This window comes from Ostrinia furnacalis, unplaced genomic scaffold (genome assembly GCF_004193835.3).
Source record: "Ostrinia furnacalis isolate ACB-3 unplaced genomic scaffold, ASM419383v2 OfSCF1299, whole genome shotgun sequence".
NCBI classification, from domain to species: domain Eukaryota; kingdom Metazoa; phylum Arthropoda; class Insecta; order Lepidoptera; family Crambidae; genus Ostrinia; species Ostrinia furnacalis.
The window spans coordinates 195,216-217,886 of NW_021131538.1; the positions used below are offsets into that span (position 1 = coordinate 195,216).

General features: G+C 40.9%; 3 protein-coding genes across 3 annotated transcripts in view; 1 reads left to right on the forward strand and 2 right to left on the reverse strand.

Annotated features, from left to right (window-relative positions):
- Positions 1 to 22,671, reverse strand: part of LOC114352247 (sex peptide receptor-like) — a 281,000-nt gene that overhangs the window by 120,206 nt on the left and 138,123 nt on the right. The window lies entirely within an intron of this gene.
- LOC114352250 (HEAT repeat-containing protein 5B-like) lies at positions 1,513 to 17,163 on the forward strand. The gene is made up of 15 exons (XM_028303770.1): positions 1,513 to 1,530; positions 4,593 to 4,717; positions 6,617 to 6,737; positions 7,070 to 7,355; positions 7,853 to 8,014; positions 8,365 to 8,454; positions 8,533 to 8,656; positions 9,081 to 9,232; positions 9,635 to 9,931; positions 10,556 to 10,681; positions 11,012 to 11,086; positions 11,764 to 11,900; positions 12,563 to 12,773; positions 16,097 to 16,233; positions 16,724 to 17,163. Exons 1-15 carry the CDS (start codon positions 1,513 to 1,515, stop codon positions 16,889 to 16,891), a joined length of 2,229 nt encoding a protein of 742 aa, XP_028159571.1. The 3' UTR covers positions 16,892 to 17,163.
- The window catches only part of LOC114352251 (tRNA (adenine(58)-N(1))-methyltransferase catalytic subunit TRMT61A-like), a 41,632-nt gene continuing 38,968 nt past the window's right edge, over positions 20,008 to 22,671 (reverse strand). The window contains exons 3-4 of the mRNA XM_028303771.1: positions 20,411 to 20,540; positions 20,008 to 20,117 (exon numbers count right to left, since the gene is read on the reverse strand). Coding sequence (XP_028159572.1) covers positions 20,023 to 20,117; positions 20,411 to 20,540 — 225 coding nt within the window. The 3' untranslated portion in view covers positions 20,008 to 20,022. The remainder of the gene's footprint in view (positions 20,118 to 20,410; positions 20,541 to 22,671) is intronic.

The following is a 22,671-nucleotide window of genomic DNA, read 5'->3' on the forward strand; positions in this document are numbered from 1 at the left end:
ATGCGGTTGATACCATAAGAGTTTTATGTCATGTATTTTTATGTATACCAATAAAATGCTAAATGGTTCGCGCTAAACCGAGGCAGTTCTTTAGCTAATAAAAGGGCATTTATTTCTGCGTCTTTTTTAAGAGAATAATTGATTGAATCAAGCTGCATATTAATTTTTTACTGCTTTTTAAAATGTTTTAAACTCAAGTGTGATTTAAAACGGATGTTTCAAGTAGACTCGAAACAATGCCTTCATCTATTTTAACGCAAACCAGATATAGAGCTGTGTGAGTCACTCTTTCAGCGTTATACCATTTTGTCTGTCTGTGCCGCCTTTGTTAATATCGAACATCTACATGTCATTAGGTGGAATTCGAATTATCTACTAATAAAGATATCGACGCATTTTATAGGCTCATACGTCATTAATTCTATTAGTTAATCAAGACTCAAAACGCAAAAACTGTTTTTTGTTATAGTGGCTTTATTCCGTTACTATCGATTGGCATGTGCCTTTGTCATGCCAATTGTCAGTTTTCTTTAAGTTTTAAGCCCTTAATGGAACGTACATTACCTATATTCAAATCTCTCTCTCTTCAAGTCTATGTAAGGTCTCTTATCCTGTCCTAGTTAAAATCTGAAGATAGTGTGCAAAAATAAATTGAATTAATTTTTTCACACCGAACGGCTCTCTCAACTGATCACCGCCCCGTTCCAAACAAAAATAAACAAACACTCCACGCATTTCTCGCAACGTGCATCCATCCAATGTTGCCTTTTTTTACAACTGCGTCTAATTTCGTACGTGGCCACGAGCCAGTCTGAGCGCGGGCGCACCATCGTGCACTTCTAACGTTTACTTTCTTTAGTAAATTGCTATAAAAACTCCTTTCAACGTTTTTGGAGGGAACTGAAAACTCTTTTCTCCAAACTCTATGGTTTCAAGTTACCTCGTCGCCAACTTGAGGTGGTTTTGAATTTGGAATTCGAATAACTGGTTTGACGCTTCTTGTGATTAATTCTGTAAATATTTTAGACCCTAATTGTGTGTTTTGGTTTAAATTAATATAACCTTTTTGTAGAGCCGAAATTGAGAGTCCTGTACTGGCCAGAGACAGTCGTTTTACGTTCGAATACGGAAGAATGCGAAAGGAATTTCGTCAGTGTGCTACAGATAATCTATCACGTTTAATCCGGACCATAGACTATTAATAAACTTTAAAGTATCATAGACAGTGTTAACTTTTAAGAATTACAAGGAAGTGTTTATGTTGATCTTGAAAACAGTTGAAAATGGGGAAAAAGAAGAAAAATAGTGGAAAGAGAGCTGGCAACAGATTCTTTCGTTGGATTAGAAGGTAAAAGTGTGGAAAATAACAGGTGTTACTGTGTTGTGAACTAACCAAGTATAAATGTTGCAAGTGTGATAAAATATAACTATGTTGACGTTTGCATGTGCTGTGCTAGACATTCATGGCATCTCGAATGATTAAACTTTAATGGATTCTACGTTAATGCCTAAATGAAGACTACGGTGAAGGTAATGAAACGTTTTATTAATACTACATTGTATGTTGACTTACTATGTTTACGTACTTAATTTATACAATTTATTTTAGATACTAAAGAAAAAAGTAGCAACCCTAAGTTTGAAAAATGGATTTGACAGTTTTGATTTGACGTCTAACCGGAAGGAGTTATTTTTGTTTAAAAAAAAATCAGCATGAGGTATTGTGAAGAATAAACTTAAAGTTAGATGGTACCTACTTTCCTTCAATTATTTAATGTAAAAAATGTGTAAAATAGAATAAAAAGTCTAATCTGCGGGAACTCTAAAGAAAAGATATTTTCTCCACAAGTATTTAGGGCTTGGTATTTACTATGTTGACAGTCATTAATTACTACTACTCATCAACCAGTCAAAACAAAGTGTGATTTACCAACCATTCCTAACTTCCTACTGGCCCAAAAACTGTATTTATTTTCTTTATTCAATAAATCATCTTAAAACAGGTATAATCTTGTCAAAACAGCCGTATAACAAGATGTTTGAAGTAGTGTTGCACCATCGAATTTATCGATAGTATTGTCACGATAGCGTCTCATGAGATTCCATGAGAAACACTATAAGCACGCGGATCACAATTTCATTATGTTTGAAATTACGCGCGGCTTTCTTAATATTTTAGCTAACCCAACAAGCAAAGCTGCAAGATTAAATTTCTTTCTAAATAGTGAATGTTAATGTAAGCGTAGGTTAAGATTCGATGGGACTGACATGTTTTCAAACGAAAGTCCCTAAATAAAAACAGAATAAAAAAAAAATACGCGCGGCAAACCTGATTATATTTTTTCTAAAATTATTCTAACACCAGCTATTTTCCAGTGAAAGTCATATCAAAATAACTAGTTTTTTCGGGGATAATATTAGTAACTGAGGGCTGATTGTGAGTTTACCTCAAACGTCCTCACTAGTGAAACTAGTACATTTTAGTTCTTGAAAGTTTCCGCTAGGGGCGCTGTACAATCCGTCATACATTTAATATCTTTTTTTACGCGCTCACTAGTGAGAACATTTGATGTAAACACACTTGTGCACTAACTAGATAGCGTAGTTACTGTCGATATCATAATAATGTAGTTCCGTTTTAGTAGAATAGTAGTCGAATTCCACAGATATCGATAGTCGATAAAATCAAACTATTACGGTGCAGCACTACTCTATAAGAATGGTAGCTCTACCACAAGCTCTACTCTAGCTATGGCTTATCATTTATCAAGATAATGTCGTTTCCGGGTTCAGTGACCTCTTCTACTATGAATCAAATAAAAATACATAGAGAGATACTTCTTACCCGTTGAACAATAGTTTTAAAATGACATTTCTATACTAAGGCTGGGTTGCTCCACCTTACTTTAACTTTATCAAACGTCAAAAATCTTTCAAACTCCAAACAAAAACACCGGTTATTGTTAAAGTGACGGTTAAAGTAAGTTGGTGCAAATTCGCCTTGGTGAACACAAAAATATTTTGACTCGCATACATCCCAGTAATGTAGCAAGTTCTAAAGTAACTGCATTAGAAAAATAGGTCACTCCCAGGAAGTCAATAACGAAGTCGTAGCATCTTCCACTTTTGGATAAATGCCATAAGAATCTGAGAAACCCCGTAGACTGAAGACTTTTTGTCGGCCGATAGTTTGGACATGTACCTATGTAGTATGGACATGTATGAAAGTGTGCACATTAATCTTCATACAAATTAGAAGCCGACCAAAGTAAGTCAGCTAAAATTCTGTAATCTGGAGTCCAAGACTACAGATTTTTTTGGCTGACCGTTTTTTTCGGGCTGTTAATCAGTATGGATATGGACATGTATGAAAGTGCGCATATTACACTGATTTGGTATCGGCCGATCTGGGGGCACGGCAGTGCCCCCGCCAAGTCGAGCGCGAAGCAAACACTGCCGTACCATCCTTTACTGGAACCATTTCGCCGCATTTTCAGGCTCCTATTTGAGAACCTCTGGATAAGACCAGAACGCAGAAATTTTCGTCATCTAGTAAGCTATAATCACGAACTTAAAATCCAAAATTTCAAGTCTGTTGGTCATTTAGTTCCGAAGTTAAGCGAAAGCAAAGTTTCGCATTTACGACACTCACTCACTGATAATCATCAAAATAGAACTAGTACTTCCCATAAACTCAAGAGAGCTGAAATTTGGTACAGAGTTAGGGTTTAATGGCCACATAAAGGGAAAACTATAAAAACTAGGAAAATCGAAGATCTAGAGTAACACCACATTCATAATTGAATGATCAAACGANTTGTCGCGGGATTTACTAGTGTAAAAAATACATTAATTACGTAACTTGATTTTGCTAAAAGTCTGATCTGTGAAAAAATCAAATAGGTAAATTATACATTATTTCTTTATTATTATGTATGATGTACTGTCTTAGGTACGATACAACTACGGATTAAGATCGTTTAGTCGACGCAGCGTTGAAATTGTACAGATAAATGCAGTTTGCGCACTCACTACGCGACGTCAAGCAATAAAAACCTAAAATTCGAACGCCAACTTTTTGCTACAACGCTCTTAATAGGCTAGCTAGTTGATACCATCGGTCAGTTGAAATTCTTTTCATGAAGTACTGAAGACGCTACATCATCTGATACACGCGTACGCTCGCGCCCCAGAGCCGGACTTCCCTGGGCATTTATTGTTAGAGCAGTATCAGGCACAGGTAAGTAATAGGCTAGTTGACGTCATCCGTCAAGTGACATGCTTTACATTTTTTCATGTCAAAAAAGGTTCCTACATAGATTTTCTTGGTAAAGGGCAGTTCACTTGACACAGTGCACGTGGAGCGCTTTTGAAGGATTACAACTCGCTAGCAAAAAGGCGAGCTGCGAGTAGAATTTATTACATGCATATTTTTCAAGAATTATTCCAGGTGGGCGTGGTTGGGAAGGTATCACGTATTTTTCCAAAACTACACCGTAAAATGTTACAGTTAAAGTCGATGTTCCCTCGCCTAGCCTTTTTTCAATATTGTGCTGTATAACTTTACGTTTAAAGTCGATATTTGCTTATAGGTGGGCGCGGCAGTGCGCGCAGCTTTCGCAGGCGAGACGGCATCCCACGTGACGGCTGCCGCTTGTGACGTATGCTCCGCTTGGATCGGCTGCGGTGTCGCAAGGGACATTAACGACTTGCGAAGGTAGGTGCTACATAGATAATACTCGTTATTGCATTCTCACCACCAATAGACTTCTATCTAAGCAACTGGCCTCCCACTCGGTGTTCTGACGATCTGGTACAGGTCACGGGAAATACCTGGATGCGGACAAAGCAGGACCGATCGTTTTAGAAATCTTTGAAAGAGGCCTTTGTCCAGCAGTGCACGTCTTTTGGTTACTATAGTCTGGTCCGTGAGCACGTAGAATTTTGTCCAATGACCCCTAGCTACCCATCCTTATCGCTCGCGCGTAATTATGTTGCTATAGCGCTCGCACACTCACTGCGGGTGCCAGTCGCACAGTCGCGACAGCAATATAATTACGCGCGAGCGATAAGGATGGGTAGCTAGGGATCATTGGACAAAATTCTACGTGCTGACGGACCGGGCTTTAACCATAATAATTTTCTTTTTATAGGCCAGTAGAATTAAACACAAAAATTGATTAAATCGGAAATAATTCCTACAAAAGATTTTTTTGCTTTAATGGCTTCATTGGTTGCCCATTAAGACTCTCCTAAGTTTTCGACTTCGACGGAGTTGTGCTTAAGTGGTGGGGGCCCCCGAAAGCGGCGTTTTTTCGGTTTTCCGGTTATACCGCGTAAAGGACTTACCCTATCGAAAAGTGGTCTTCATGACGGTTAAAGGGCACTTAATCCTGCATTGAATAAGACCAAATTCATATGTTTTGGACAAACCGTTCTCGCGCTAAAGTTCGGCAAAGTAGAAAATATACGTATAATTAATGACCCTCTCCACGTCCAATGGCTTGTTACCCACATGCTTCCAAGCCTTGTAAAGGGTCGCCTTAACCAGTGTAACCCTAACAAGGCTCACGAGTTTGATTCGCTTATCCTTGTTCGTCCCAGCCGTTCCTTAACTGCGGTTGCTGCACCTCTTCCTGGCACTCTCCTGAACGACTCTGTGTTACCTAATGTGGCTGCCCCTCTTCCTTGTACCCTCCTGTACGATTTCATTGCTTAGCCATATGCCTGGTCCAAGGTTCGACGCCACAAAATCAACTTCGTACGCGTGAAAATAGTTTAAATACTATTTCCCGTGCTTGCAACATTTTTCTTTACTGCTTCGCCTCTATTAGTCGTAGAGTGATTGTATATATCCTATAGCCTTCCTCAATGTATGAGCTATTCAACACAAAAATAATGATTTCAATCAAACTAGTAATTCTTAAGATTAGCGCGTTCAAACAAACAAACAAAAAACTCTTCAGCGTTTTAATATGAACTTGTTGTTGTTGATTTTTGGCGTCGAACCTTAGACCAGGCATACGGCTAGGCAACGTAGTCATGCAGGAGGATACAAGGAAGAGGGGCAGCCACAGTAGGTAACACAGAGTCGTTCAGGTGAGTGCCAGGAAGAGGTGCAGCAACCGCAGTTAAGGAACGGCTGGGACGAACAAGGATAGGCGCATCAAGCTCGTAAGCCTTGATAGGGTTACACTGGTTGAGGTGGCCCTTTTCAAGACTTGGAAGCCTGTGGATAACAAACCATTGGACGTGGAGAGGGTCATTAATTATACGTATATTTTCTACTTTGCCGAACATTAGCTCGAGAACGGTTTGTCCAAAACATATGAATTTGGTCTTATTCAATGCAGGATTAAGTGCCCTTCAACCGTCATGAAGACCACTTTTTGATAGGGTAAGTCCTTTACGCGGTATAACCGGAAAACCGAAAAAATGCCTCTTTCGGGGGCCCCCACCACTTAAGCACAACTCCGTCGAAGTCGAAAACTTAGGAGAGTCTTAATGGGCAACCAATGAAGCCATTAAAACAATAAAATCTTTTGTAGGAATTATTTCCGATTTAAAAGCTAATTCTACTGGACTATTAATTTTTTTCCCAATTTGAATGTTACAGGGTTCATCACCTTTTGGTATCTAGTCTGGACAAGTTGAATACTAAAGGCAATACCACTCTGATTTACAATGAAAGCATGGCAACATTGGAGAAACTTTCCATTCTGAAAGCATGGGCAGAAGTAAGTAGTGAACATTACATTGACATTATTATAGATGATAGCACGTCAAGTTTAACACGGAGGCCTCTTATGTGCTAAAAGCAAATTTGCAACAAAAATGTCTGATGTGCTGTCGCCTAAAGTCCGGTCTGTGAGCACGTAGAATTTCGTCCAATGACCCCAAGCTACCCATCCTTATCGCTCGCGCGTAATTATATTGCTGTCGCGACTGTGCGACGCGCGCCCGCAGTGAGTGTGCGAGCCGGACTTTATACATATTTCAAAATTAGTTTTATAATCCATTTTGTCCTTGGTTCATTTGTTTGTTTAAATTATAAATACAATCTTTTCAGGTATACATAGTAGCCATGGTGAGCAACGACAGTGCTCCCGGCAGCTACGTCAAACAACTCGACACAAAACCTTTCAACAACAAAGCGGAATTGGCAAAATGGCGGAACACTCTACTCCAAAACAATAATCAGATAGACAACGCGGATGTAGAGAGCGATGACGAATACGGGGAGTTTGAGTCGAAAGGGGAGAGTCTGCTGAAACTGGTCGAGCCAGAGTTGGATAGCTTGGGCGAAAACTGGATAGCTGCCTTGAAGGATCACGCGCTATTGAGTCTGCCGCCTGGTAAGTTTTTTATGCTATGCAAAGTTTTGTATCTAAATTCGTCCATTTCTCACCCATTTTTTCTCAAATAAGCTTTTTCGAATAGTCCGTTCGTTGTGGTTCATTGGACGGACCTTTAAGAACTTCAAATAGCTATTTACTGGGACGCAGATCGCGTGAGGAATAGGGCATGTGTCTGTCGCGGATTTATTCGTCGCTCAGGTCTACGTGGATCGTGAATAGCGATACACGATGTGAGTGCTTCGCATCGCATAGAACGTGCTGTATAGGTTTCATACATTTACCGTCCGTCGCGAATACCAGCGAGGTTACTCCGTAAAACGTTATGCGAAGTTTCGAATGTTGCCATCCTTCTCACGCAAAGCGAGATACCAGAATGAGCGACGGCGACAGATATACCTGACAACTACGTAAATAGCTTATCCGCGTCATCCACGTCACACTGAATAGCGCCTTTGCAAGTTAGATTATTCAGTCGGTTATTTTATTTTTTACAGAATTCGCGTCACAACTACCACACGGGGGCGGAGCATTTTACAGCGCAGAAACAGCGGAGGCGTCGCGGGCGCACTATTCGCGCGCATGGCCCGCGCTTTTACTAGCGGCCGCGTTGCGGTACAACGCGCGCGCTTCTTCAGATACTGGCGCGCGGGCGAGCGGTAAGTGAGAGCTACGAGCTAGGCATACTAAAGCCTGGTCCGTGAGCACGTAGAATCCCGTCCAATGACCCCAAGCTAGCCATCCCTATCGCTCGCGCGTAATTATGTTGCTCGCACACTCACTGCGGGCGCCCGTCGCACAGTCGCGACAGCAACATAAATACGCGCGAGCGATAGGGATGGCTAGCTTGGGGTCATTGGACGGGATTCTACGTGCTCACGGACCAGGCTTTACAACTTACGATCTAGGCGTTATGCGCGCGCCTGGTCCGCGCTGCGGTACAATGCATGACTGAAACATTTGACTTCTTTTATGTTCATACCATACTTAATACTTTATGGTATTTCAGACAACAAAGTCGACAACAAACCAGCCAAGACTGAGAATGGAAACTTTGAATTCTTCGAGCCAACCGACGAAAGGTTCCATTTATTATTCGGTAAGTCTACTAAAAGATCTAAAACAGCCTAAATAATCTGCACAAATATTCTAGACTTATTTTTTAATATTTTTTTAGGTATTTGTATGGAAGCACTGTGTGCACAGAGAGACATGAGCACAGAAAACACAATAACTGTGCTTCTATCATTGGTTACATTATTGGACGCACCTGAAAACAGAGCTAGACTATTAAAAGATAGGTAAGTTATTTTTTATTTCCCATATCAATATTTCGATTCAGTCTGGTTCAGTTCTGTTCATAATAATATCTATCTTGAATCTAGTCCACATCTCGGAAAAATTACTGTAGTCTACACTAATGGACCAATTACCTCAAAAAGATTGGGTTGGATGAAAAATGAGGTGAGCGTAATTCGTGATACTCGTTGGGGGAGGCTTACCTACCTCTAGTGGTGAACAGGCTGAAATGAAGACTACTGTGTGATAGAATTATAAATAAACAACTTGAAAAAATTGAAGGCGGCCTAGAATGCCTAAGGCGGGAATCGAACCCACGACCTTTCGCTTGCCGGGCGACTGCTCTTTCATCTGACTGATAGGTCTTAGTTTTTCGGTTTCAGCCTTCACAATGTTCTTTTCATTTATTATTGTGTTATCTTTCAGAGCCCTAGCCATAGAGTTGTGCCAAATCATCCACCGCGCGGGTCTGACTCAAGAGAGCATAGAAGCGCTACTGTTGGCAGCTGACGTGTTAAGGCTTATCATTGACGGAGCCCGCGAGCAGTTGCAGGCGAATATGCAGGCCAAGATCAAAGGTATGGTTTATCTCTATCTCGCTTCAACCTTCAATCATCCATGAGATTCCGTTTCGATTAAAAACTAAATTATGACTATTTTACAATCAAAATGCGTTAAGTTGCGTGAACCTAAAAATATGTGTATTTTTCATTGTGTTTACTGGCTATGAAAAGAATCGAATGATTTTTCCAAAATTGCGGTATCCCTAGAAACACTGTGACGACAATGTCATCCAATCAGTGTCATTTAAATACTTCACTAAGGCTGAGGTGTGAGAACCACCAAACTTTGACGGTAACTTTAGTTTTTTGTATGGAATTTGGCAGATTTTTGACGTTTCTTAAAGTTAAAGTACGATGTGCAACCCGGCCTTAGACGTATGACACTTATTAAGTTATTACACTCGCTTATCTTTTCAGAATTAGCCCCCAACGAAGCGGAGGGCGCGGTCCCTCAATCTGTCCTGGAAGTTGTCCACACACTAGGCGAGGGGGGTCCCACTGGCGACCTACCCCCAGGAAAGTCCCTAGTCTTCGCGGCTTTAGAGCTATGCGTGTGCTTACTAGTGCGCCGGCTACCAGCCCTCAGTCCGCAGAAGCAGGGGGGCACGGTGGGGGTCATCGGGGTCCCACGGGGGTTGGGGGTCCATGGCGATACGTTGTTGGTGAAGAGCTTGGCTGCTATGGCTGAGCTGCCGAAGCTAACGAGCCCTCAGGGTAAGTGCAATTAGGAATTTGTTTCTTATTTGTTTATAGTTTTGTTGGCAGACTTAAGTACAATTTTCACAAGGTTGACTAATAGTTTTAACTATAATGCTATTTAGCACTGTATAAGTGTTCAAAGTATAAAGTTCATAAAACTACCAATAGATGGCGCTGTTACTTACTTAGCTCGCGGAAGTGAAATCTTCCGCGGGCCCTTTATACATTAGGTATAGTGACTTGTATAAAATCGACTATCTTGGGAACAATACCGTTGTTTGCAAAGTTGGCTTTTATTAAGCAAAGCGTACAAGCACTGAACGAACTGAGTTTACTGTAACATTTTTCAAATTCTAGAATACTTCCACGGTGAGTTGTTATTATAATGGTGCGTCCACACTGGGCGAACGGGCTCGCGCGGCAAACTCGACATCCTGCTCACTCAAGAGTAGGGTGAGCAGGATGACCAGCGTGCCGCGCGAGCCCGTTCGCCCTATGTGGACACACCATTAGATCATTGTTTACAAAATGAAATGTCATCAAAATCGACAACGACGTTTATTATTATAAGATCATTGTTTACAAATTGAAATGTTATCAAAATTTCTTCATAAAAACATGTAGTATAATTTATTCCAGGTGGACTGTCAGTTCTTCCCACGATACTGTACCTAGCCACAGAGATTCTGAAGGAATGTGGCGGCGACGGCGTCGTGGCTGAAGCGGCAACGTTACTGCTGCAGCAAGCCAGCACGTGTCCTGCAGGTGGGTTTAATGAAGGCCTAGCTTACTTGCTAATTGGGTACTTGATACATACTAACCAAGTCCCAAATCACAACTACTTTAAACCAGTTCAATCTAGAGTTGATTTTCGATTTGGTGTGTAATTCGATGATCAATCAAAATAATGAAGTTATTTGGAATCTCGGTACGGCTCTTTACAGGTTGAAGCAACACCTTATATGGGTGCATGTTTTGTGACGTCATGCTTGTAGCTGTCACCTATTATTAATGTGTGTACCGCATAACCCAGCTACGTTTGTGTATCATAAGTCAAAATTCGGTTAGAATAATATTCTTTGATTTTATTTCCAGCTCGACGCGATAGCCAACAGCATGAAAAGCTTCTACACGCTACGTTAGCTAAACTGGTTGAACGGGTCAAGAGCGGTAAGAAATTACATTCATTCAAAAGTTTGATTAAATTTATACACATTTTTGAGTACATTTATGTACAGTCGCGGAATGAAAAGGTTCGTCACCTTAGTGTCGGTTTTCGCTTGCACTAGGTACTGTAAGAGTCAAACCTGCCAACATACCCAGTGCAAGAAACAGTGCTGCTAACATTTAAATAAATGTGACGTTTGCTAACGAAGAAGGTTTTGCTTATTTTTCTGTCCCATCAGTGCAATGTTACAAAATGTATTTTTTTTATTTAATAGAAATAATAATGGCAGGTTGAACCAACAAGAAGGTTTTAGTTTATCAATCATAAAAATCTTCTTGACAAGATAAATGTCAAACAACTTTAATCTGAATAATTTTGAACTTTACTGACTAACAGTTAAAGATTATTTTCTCTAACTCGAGATTATTCTTTAACATAGTTTCAAAAGGTAATATGTGCTCGCGATTCGTTGAAGGAATCAATTTGAAAACTGACGAACCTTTTCATTCCGCGACTGTACTTTAACAAAAAGTTGCGGTCTTCAAGTTACCTATTTGCCAAGATTATAAGAGGTATGGTGAAATTGTAGAAGTTTTCCCTTGTAACGGAAAGATCAATTTAGTAAAAAACCAATTCTATTTTCTTATTTTTGATTACGGTGAAATTACTTTCTCTACAGATGAGCCAGAACAACGCATGGATCCAGTAGTAGGCGCGCGTGCGATGGCGGTACTTCTCAACAAGTCTGCGCCGGCCGCGGTGCACTACCCCTGCATCAACCACTTCCGACAGTGCTTGGACACCCCTGACAACGAGGTGCGTTGTGTTGCCAGATTTAAAAACTGTCGTGTTTTCTTCAAGAGTCCACGTAAAGTGTTAATAAAGTAACTATCTAGTTAGTGCTGTAGTTTATCAAGTTGCTCTGCTTGCATCCAGGTGCTTTCTGTGACTTTTTACTGAATTGTCGGTCCGCCAAGTGGGAGGCATCCAATGGTATACATCGCCCTTGGAGTGACCCTGAGCGTTCCTATACTATACAGGGTGTATGCCATCTGAAGGGAAAGTATTCTTAATACTGTAGATAGATAGTTCTCCTACTTTTCAAAAATAAAGGAATGTTTCCTTTGAGAAAAAAATTCTATCTACATTATTTAGAGTACTTTCCCTTCAGGTGGCATGAGAAAATTCCACCCCGCATAATAAGGCAACACATATTATAAATAACTTGAAAAAATCGAACTGCCTAAGGCCTTCGTGGGTTCAATTCCCGCCTTAGGCAGTTCGATTTTTTCAAGTTATTTATAATTTTCAAATTAGTTTGAGATGCGACTCTTAACGCTAAAAATTAAATAACTAAGGCAACACATACTTGTCAAAGATTTATCTTCTGATTGAGACACTGAGATCCCTTAAAATACTGTTTATCTTCACCCCAGGGCAAGCCAACAAGTTGTAATTTCTTTAAATTTATCTTTCAGGTGTTCGCATCATGCGTGTCAGTTCTTCGCGGCGTATGGGGCGGAGCCAACGGTGGTGACGCGGGCGGTTTGTGGGCACGCGCTTTAGCGGCGAGAGTCGCGGCGCGCGCGGCGGCGGCGAGGAACCCTAGGGACATGGCGCATACAAGAGCAGCCATCGCTGCGCTGACGGCGTTGGATGAGCTGGTAGCGGCGGCACCAGATGACTCGCGTAAGTTTTACATTGTGAAGCCTGGTCTGTGAGCACGTATAATTTTGTCCAATGACCCCAAGCTACCCATCCTTATCGCTCGCGCGTAATTATGTTGCTGTCCCGCTCGCACACTCACTGCGGGCGCCCGTCGCACAGTCGCGACAGCAATATAATTACACGCGAGTGATAAGGATGGGTAGCTTGGGGTCATTGGACAAAATTATACGTGCTCGCAGACCAGACTATAGATAGACTACAGGTAATACGGAGCAAAGTTACGGACGGTGTCTGTCCATAAACACGGAGCTAGGTAGGTAGCGTGGTGAAGAAACTATGTAGCAGAGTAATGTAAACAAAGTTACAGACTGGTTTTCCATGCGTGAAGCTAGACCCTAGCCTTTCGCTTCCCCGTTCTTCCTCTATTCTTCGCGGTGTATGACGTGGGCGGGTTATAGGCGCGCGCGGCGGCCGCGAGGAACCCTAGGGACATGGCGCACACGAGAGCGGCCATTGCTGCGCTGACTGCGTTGGATGAGCTGGTAGCGGCCGCACCAGATGACTCGCGTAAGTTTTACATTGTAAAGCCTGGTCTGTGAGCACGTATAATTTTGTCCAATGACCCCAAGCTACCCATGCTTATCGCTCGCGTGTAATTATATTGCTGTCGCGACTGTGCGACCGGCGCCCGCAGTGAGTGTGAGAGCGCGACAGCAACATAATTACGCGCGAGCGATAAGGATGGGTAGCTTGGGGTCATTGGACAAAATTATACGTGCTCGCAGACCAGACTATAGATAGACTACATAATACGGAGCAAAGTTACGGACGGTGTCTGTCCATAAACGCGGAGCTAGGTAGGTAGCGTGGTGAAGAAACTATGTGAAGCGGAGTTACAGACTGATTTTCCATGCGCGAAGCTAGACCCTAGTCTTTCGCTTCCCCGTTCTTCCTCTATTCTTCGCGGTGTATGACGCGGGTGGTTTATGGGCACGCGCTTTAGCGGCGAGAGTGGCGGCGCGCGCGGCGGCGGCGAGGAACCCTAGGGACATGGCGCATACAAGAGCGGCTATAGCTGCCTTGACTGCATTGGATGAGCTGGTAGCTGNCGGGCGGGTTATGGGCACGCGCTTTAGCGGCGCGAGTGGCGGCGAGGAACCCTAGGGACATGGCGCAAACGAGAGCGGCTATAGCTGCACTTACGGCGCTGGATGAGCTGGTAGCTGCTGCACCGGATGACTCACGTAAGTTTTACATTGCAAAGCTAGACTAAAGATAGACTACAGGTAATACGGAGGAAACTATGCGAAGCGGAGTTACAGACTGATTTTCCATGCGCGAAGCTAGACCCTAGTCTATAGCTTCATAGTTCTTCCTCTATTCTTCGCGGTTCACGTGAGTATGGCATTATTAGACTACCCCTTTTCAGAGCGGAACGAGAGAGTATTGCGAAGAGGAGATACAAATTGTGTCTGTCATTAGACATGGAAGTGGAGCGACAGAGTATACGGAGCTAAATTGTAGACTTTTAAGTTTTAAATACTCGGAGCTAGACCCTAGTCTTTCGCTTCCCCATTCTTCGTTCTTTATTCCTGGAGTAAGATGCGGGTGGTTTATGGGCACGCGCTTTAGCGGCGCGAGTGGCGGCGCGCGCGGCGGCGGCGAGGAACCCTAGGGACATGGCGCACACGAGAGCGGCTATTGCTGCACTTACGGCTTTGGATGAACTAGTAGCTGCTGCACCGGATGACTCGCGTGAGTGTTATATTGTAGCTTGATATATGGGAGCGAAATGAGGGCGTAATAGGAAGCAAAGTTACAGACTAAGTCCATAGATGCGGAGCTAGGTAGGTAGCGTGGTGAGGAAACTATGCGAAGCGGAGTTACAGACTGATTTTCCACGCGTGAAGCTAGACCCTAGTCTATAGCTTCCCCGTTTTTCCTTCTTTCTTTGCGGTGTATAACGCGGGCGGGTTATGGGCGCTAGGAATCCTAGAGACATGGCACATACAAGAGCAGCCATTGCAGCGCTGACTGCGTTGGATGAGCTGGTAGCTGCTGCACCGGACGATTCCCGTAAGTAGGCTACCTTTAGAACAAAGGAGTATCCATACTATCCATAGACGCGAGCCAAATAACGGAGCGGAGCTAGAAAGTATGCGGATCACAGTTGCGGACTGTGTTTTGGCTAGGTCTTTGCGCCCCATTTCCCTTCTTTTGTGAAATGGGGCGGGGCTAGTAGTTTTGACGCTGGCGCTAGCGGTGGCAAGGNCGGCAAGGGACCCTAGAGACATGGCGCATACAAGAGCGGCCATCGCTGCGCTGACTGCGTTGGATGAATTAGTAGCGGCTGCACCAGATGATTCGCGTAAGTTTTACACTGTAGCTTGAGATATGGAGCGAAATGAGGGGGTAATACGGAGCAAAGTTACGGACTGTGTCTGTCCATAAACGCGGAGCTAGGTATGTAGCGTAGTGAAGCAAGCAAGTGGAATAACAGACTGCTTTTCCATGCGTGGAGCTAGGCCCTAGCCTATCGTTTCCTCGCTCTTCCTTCTTTACGGTGTATGACGCGGGTGTTATGTATGGACCTACNTGGCAAGGGACCCTAGGGATATATCGCACACGAGAGCGGCTATAGCTGCGCTGACGGCGTTGGATGAGCTGGTAGCTGCTGCACCGGATGACTCGCGTAAGTGTGATATTGCAGCCTAGAACATATGAATGGAGCGAAATCGAGTTGTTAACTTTTTTATGTCCATACTGTCAATTCACAGACGGATGCTAGGTATCGAAGTAGCAAAAAATATGCGACTGGGTTTCCCATACACGAATCAAGGCATTAGCGCTCCGTTTCTCCGCTCTTCCTCTGTTTTCCGCGGCGTTGGAGGCGGGGCCAGAGTTAGTCTGTGATGTGAATGTCGTATATGACTTACAAGTATGTATTTCATCTCAATGTTTTTCTAACAATTTTGTGTTGTTTCTGCTGCATTACAGAGGATAATAGCAGAGGTAATACAGTATTTTTTAACTCTATCTCGTAAGTTCGCATTATTATTTTAAGATTGTTTCTCAGACCATAGAGTACAGTTGACGACACATAACTTGAATCCGGTAATAGTTAATAACAAAAATGTATATGAGGGTCTGATGCAGAATGCATTTCATAAAATGAATCCTTCACTCAAAATTCAATTGTGTATTTCGTTTAATCCATCAAGCTCCGCGAATCTAGACACAATAGATAATCAATTGTTATGACTTAATGTCATTAATGCCGTCTGGGACTCAATCGGTTAACGAACATAATGTTCATCTCACTAATCATACATATGTTACCACAGGTATCCAACTCCTCTGGGTGCTAGTTCCCATAGTGATGTCGTACTTGCGAAACGGAGGTACACAGCCGCCGCACGTGCGCGCGCTACACGACTTCGCGCTGCACTGGCTCACGCGCGTCGGGCCCAAGTACCCGCAGGTACGGTGCAAAGACTACCCTACTTTTGTGTGGCTTGTGTTAATGACGGTGTATTCGTTTTAAATGTTATTCCGATTATTCTTTTGTTTGAAAATTAAACAGTTTATGAAATTACGGAATTGATGTTGCATGTCTACTATGTTACAAATTTTGAGGCGAAGCACATGGCCACTAAATAAAATCGGTGTCTATTGGTATTATTATATCGCTCAGAGATTTTAAATACTCTTCTCTCTTTAAACGTGCTTTTCTAATGTTCTAATGTTTTTCATAAATTAAGTTCTGCTTACGATGTCACCCAATTGGATACAAAACATTCCACCCAAAAACTACTCTATCGATTTTGACAAAACCTCACTTAGCTTGTCAGAATATCACATAAATCATAATTTATTGAGCTACCTACTCTCACATGCTTTCTTCATAATACTCATCATATTTTCGCCCAATCTTTTGCTATCAACCCTAATCAAGACCTATCTTCGTACAGGAGTTCAAAACCATGATGCAGCAGTCAACAGAGCTTCGATCCAAGCTGGAAGGCGCACTAAAGGCATCGCAAGCCGCTCGAACCCGGGCCCAGCCGCGAGCGGTATTCGCGGCCCCACCGCAACGCCCTACTATACAACTGAAGACAGACTTCAGCGATTTCAGATAAAAAACCTTATTTATTAAATCTTCAAGCCCTGCGAATGAGGGCTATCGTTTTTGTACTTAACAGTTGGCACCCCTGGCGATTGACAGGACCTTACTCTACAGTGGCGCCATCTTGATGAGTGCAAATGCGGTAGTCCTCCTACCACTTGAGCGCCACAAGTTGGTGCCACTGTCTTCGCTACTAGCAAGTGACTGGACCTTACTCTACAGGGCGCTAACTGGTGAGCGCTAAAACGATAGCCCTCATTGAGACATAATAGAAATCAATTGAAGCCGCGATAGCTGAACGGTGAAGGGGTCGGACTGGCCGACTCATGATCCGGGGAACGCGGGTTCGGTCTCCGTCGCCGCTCCACTATTGTGGTGAGCTCACTCGTGACACAAGCATATTTAGCTTAGTACGAGGGCCTAACGGGACTTTTTTTAATAAAAAATAAAAAAATTGTTACGCAGTCTTATGCGACCGTTTGGGGTTTGATGGTTCAACTTAAAAATGTCGGTCGCTTTAGGATTACTTGCTTAATGTCTGACCTACTTAGAGACAGAGTAGTACAGAGTTTTGCTATTTAAAGCAAACGATTTTTTTAACTTTGAAACTCCTGGTAAGCGTGGAGATTTTAGGTCGAATCTTCCACTTGCTTTTGGTAAATTGGAGACTAAAATTGACTAAATTACCTAAATGATGATGATGATGATGCATATTAAATGCAAGAATCGTAATAACTATAAAACATTATCTTTTATGAATCGAGATGTCTAGATATATGGTGAATCTAATAGGCTAGTTGAAGACAGCATAACTCAATTGACATGCTTTATGAGCTATCAAAACATCATTTTCTCATAAATTTTGTGGACAAAGAAAAGATATGACGTCACCTTTTCGCCAACTTGATTTCCTATATTTATGCATAATATTTATTCAGTTTTATTTCAACATATTCCTTGGATAAATCGTATAATCCATGTTTTAAATCTTCCTTAGACAGGCCTTAGTAATATTATAATAACAAAATGAAATTATATAACAGCGTCTAACGCTAAACGTGAAGGCAATAACAAATTACGTAAAATTATAACTGCATTATATGCACCATTTGATACATACAGGATGCTAGATTAGACGTGGGAGGATTACTTTAAGGGGTATTTATTTATTCAAGTTCTACAATCAAAATAATGATCACAATTACTTTCCTAATAAAAATGATGGGAAGAACGACCTATAGTCTGGTCCGTGAGCACGTAGAATTTTATCCAATGACTATCGCGCTCCCACACTCACTGCGGGTGCCAGTCGCACAGTCGCGACAGCAATATAATTACGCGCGAGCGATAAGGGGGTAGCTAGGGGTCATTGGACAAAATTCTACGTGCTCACGAACCGGGGTTTAGAAATATATCCACGTTTAATAATTTTGCTTTTTGATATACCTGTCTCTTAGACTATCTTCCTTTACTTCTTTTATTGTGAGAGCGAGAGGTCGCATTCTTCGTTCTCATTCCTTCTTCTCATAAGATGACTTTAGTGGACTGACAATAGAAGTATTATGGAAACAAAAGAATGTATGTTCCTATGATATGATATGGATTTTATTTGTTGGAAACAATATAGTATATCGCTAGTATTGTTCAACGAATATAGTGTAAAGTTTTTATTAGGAAGGAAAATATAAATTATATTAATGTAGCATGAACGAAGCACAACGTAATAATAATTAATTTGGGATTCAAAAACCTGTAATCGATTCGAATTTTTTTTTATTTAGTTTTCATGATATTTACACTTTATACCTAACTTTATTTTATATTATAGATTTATGTTTACATTTTTAACATAAAAATATTTTATAAGTTGTAATCTCGTAGGTAGACAGTTTTTCAGTCAATTTTATTTATGTCGGTTGAAATGAAAATTATTATTGTATACGAATGATACAACAAAATGATTGTTTATCATGTGCTTTTATATGGCTATAAAATTATAAAAGTAAGTAAAATAATACATCATTTATGTAAGCCCCAAACACCTGTTAGAAATGATCGAAGATAGGCACCAATTAGCTAGATTTTGAATGAACTATAATAAAAAATAATAAATATTGATTAATCTTATCGCCTATTATTAAGTAGACTTTATTTATTAATAGATATAACTAAATTAGATTATATTGATAAAAGTAACATTTTCCTTATATTCTTAACAATATTTTCCAGACTGCTAATAACTTAAATATGAAATCGTTTTGCCAAATTTTGTAATGATTGTGCTAAACATATCACTGCCTTTTAAAATCTTATTTTCGTTATCATTCCTTTTACGAATTTCTTTTTAGAATATCAGTAAGATTTTTTCCATGCGGCGCATCTACTAACAACATTGGCTAACTAGCCAATGTTGTTCGTTAGTTAGATATCAACTGATAATCTAGATTCTAGATAATATTTTTACGTGCTAAACATAAGTAATCGTGATTATTGAAATTACAAGTGTGTTCTCTACACCTGGCCGGAAATGAGTTATTTAACTTCTTATCTTTTACTATCATTGTCAAGTAATAATATTATATCTGTAAAATTGACTCATAAATCCCGTGTGATATTAAAACTATGTACTAAAAAATTACCAATGGCATGTTTTTGAAAATAAAATGTTTCCTTTTAGTTGTCACTATTAAAAATCAAAACCTAAACAAGCGGATCCGGGATCAAAGGCTAGTTAATTTGTAGATGCGTCTCTGAACAACAGATATATTATAGATCGTAATTAACGAATATCGATGCATGTTTTGCGATAAGTAAGAGGTATCCTTGTGTTTATTTCAATCGGTTATTTATTTATAGTTAAGTTGCCAGTCAATATCGTTTTAAAAGCTTTCATTTATAAAATAAATTATTGTAACTCTCTGCAGTTGTTTTACTACACAAAACCTTATAAATCAAAGCCTTATGCCTTGTCTAGACTAGGTTTTTTGCTATCGTCGTATATTATGGCACTGTGCAAAGTAAGATTCTTCACTAGTGGTCCGACAATTTTTGTCCCGTTCGTTATAAGATGTTCGTTTCTAGTAGAAATAAAATGCACTTTTATTAGAAATGCTTTTAATAATTTTTCTAATGTACAAATTGCTCTTAATCATTATTTGCCTCGTCGATAGCCATTTTTTCTCCATTTCCAGTTTCATTTTTTTCTACACTGATTTCAGACTTGGCACCTTTTTTGTTACCTGTAAAAATAACAATTGAACATTTTGAAAAACCGTTATTTGCAGTACGTGAATATTCCTATTTCTCGTCCTCACCACTGCTATTATTTTATATAGATTTAGGGAAAAGTTATATAATTTGTCATTGGGGCAACGAAATTCATCAGAATAAAGTAGAATAAGAATATTTAAAGGAGTAAAAATACAAGTTACTGGGTTTTTTATCATCAGGCCGAAGATGGAAGTGAGCTTCGCCTGGAATACTCAACCACAATTACACAATATTATTCATTTTACATATTAAGTGAACTTACTTCTAGCGAACATCGGAGGTAGTGTAGCCACGGTGAGATAGCCGGTGTGGCCGGGAGAGCTGGTGGGCCACGCGGCCACCACGAAAGTAGTGTCACCGCTTGGTTTCTCTTCCACCGGCTTTTCGGAGCTCTGTAACAATGTAGAAATCTTTGTTAAACAAGTAATATCGTTAGACATACGTGCGGCGTTGATGAATTTTTGGTTTCTTTTCGGCAAAAATTAAATTACGGATTTAGATGAAACCACATATTTATTTATTTATTAGGTATATACTACAGTTGACAATCGAGTTTTGTTAGTAGATACTTAAGTACACATGGTTAGTAGTTAAGAGCTAGATTGACAACCTAATTGTATACACACAGCATGATGAATAGCGACACAGAGTATAACAATATTAAATTATAAAACAATAAAGTAATTTAAAGTTAAAGTTTCCGTTCTAATGGTTACCTTTGCGAGGCACCGAACTGAGTAAGTCTATCACTTGCCTACGAAATCTGTTGTGGTTTACGTCAAAGACATCTAAATCCTCTTCACGGCATGTCAGGTCGTCGTATAGACGACACATGCGCACCATTGGGTTGTAAAAGGAGGTGTTGTTTGTTAGCACTTGGAGTCGAAACGCTCGAGGATGTCTGGGATTGGGTCTGGCGTTAAAGTTTATATGTGATAGGAGATAAGGAGAGTCCAGATGGGATGGATATTGTTATTTATACATTGGTTAGGCTATAATGTATAAGGATATTCAGTCCTTTTCTGAAACAACGAAGTTTAGGCGGGCGAAGTCACGAAGAAACGCAGCGTGGGACGTCCATCCACAAGGTGGGCCGACGACCTGAAAAAGGCAGGATGGTGCTGGATGCAGGCCGCTGCCAACCGTGCGATGTGGAAGTCACTGGGGGAGGCCTATGTTCAGAAGTGGACGTCCTATGGCTGAAATGATGATGATAATGAAGTCACGGGCAAAAGCTAGTTAAGAAGATTTTTTACGATCAGTCTTAGTTAAGAGAAGATTGCTTCCGATATTGAGGTAAAGGCGCTTATACATAACATAATATATGGTATTTCATCAGTAGCATATTAGTTAAATTCTGAAACCACCACCGTAAGTGGCTGACGTCATTGGTGCACGCTTCCACACCTGCACAGTACGTGCTTGATGGGCGCACCTTCGCGCACAAAACGTGGTCTACGCTTTCGTTAGTGTACCTATGTCTTTGTATGAATGTATTTTTGTATAGAAATTGGACAGTTACCATAATATGTAATCAATCCGTGTCTTTCGGCTTCCAAACAAGCATCAAGCTGCAGTTTATGTCAAGCAGCCTGTTGGTTGGGCAACGTTTTATTTTACCGACTGTTCTTGGTCTCTTTAGTTACGTTCATAAAAAAATTACGCATATCGTTCGATTAATTTGCTGAGCGTCAGCTTTTAGTCATTAAAGCCTTTAAAGTTCTGGTAGATTTCGGTGCAAGGTTAGCAGTAACTCCTTCAGTTTTAATTCATAATAATAGATTTTATGCAAATCCAAAATGCACAAGCCGCGTTAAGCTCACCAGTACATCAAGCGGGTCAGGGCGGAGCGCGCAATTATCGATGTCACGGCGGTCGGCTGTCCTTCGGGCCCATCTCTAACACTCGATCGCTTAGCGTTTACACGCTTCGATTGGCGAGGAGTTCGCAAAGCGGTAAATGCTGTTACTTACGCAGCGAAACATGTGTACCTATATTGCTTCATAGATGCTTAGTAGCGTTGTAAACGCCTGATGAAGAGATAAGAAATAATTTCTGTCGGGGTTCTTTCGTTCTTGAAAGAATTATCTTGGGGTAACCACGTAATCCTGTAACCCTGGAGGGTTCGAACTCTATAACTTCTGGGCACCGCTGTTCATAATAGCTGGTGCAAAAGCCAAAGAAAATATTTTTCCCTTTTTGGTTGCCAATATATTTTTACAAAGGCAACGACATTTGCAAAGGCATTAGGGGCAGCGTATCACCGCATTTATTGTTTACAGAATGTTCTAATAGGGCGACTAAAAACTTGTACGTTTGCACAATAAAATAAAGTACAATTCAAAACCGACATGTGTAAACACATTCATTTACTATGGGAATATCGCCGTTTTTTCTCAACCTTTAATTATTGCCGTTAAAAGTAATTTCAAGGTGATAATTGCATGAATGGACACTCGACAGATGATAGGTGAGTAATTTAAATATTTAAATTGTTTCTTGTTCATAATGAATGCCATACGT

Excerpts from the sequence above, each read along its gene's own strand:
- LOC114352250 (XM_028303770.1), top strand. Across the intron at positions 8,015-8,364 it reads TACTGGCGCGCGGGCGAGCG|ACAACAAAGTCGACAACAAA; the intron begins GTAAGTGAGAGC and ends ATGGTATTTCAG. Across the intron at positions 9,932-10,555 it reads GAAGCTAACGAGCCCTCAGG|GTGGACTGTCAGTTCTTCCC; the intron begins GTAAGTGCAATT and ends AATTTATTCCAG.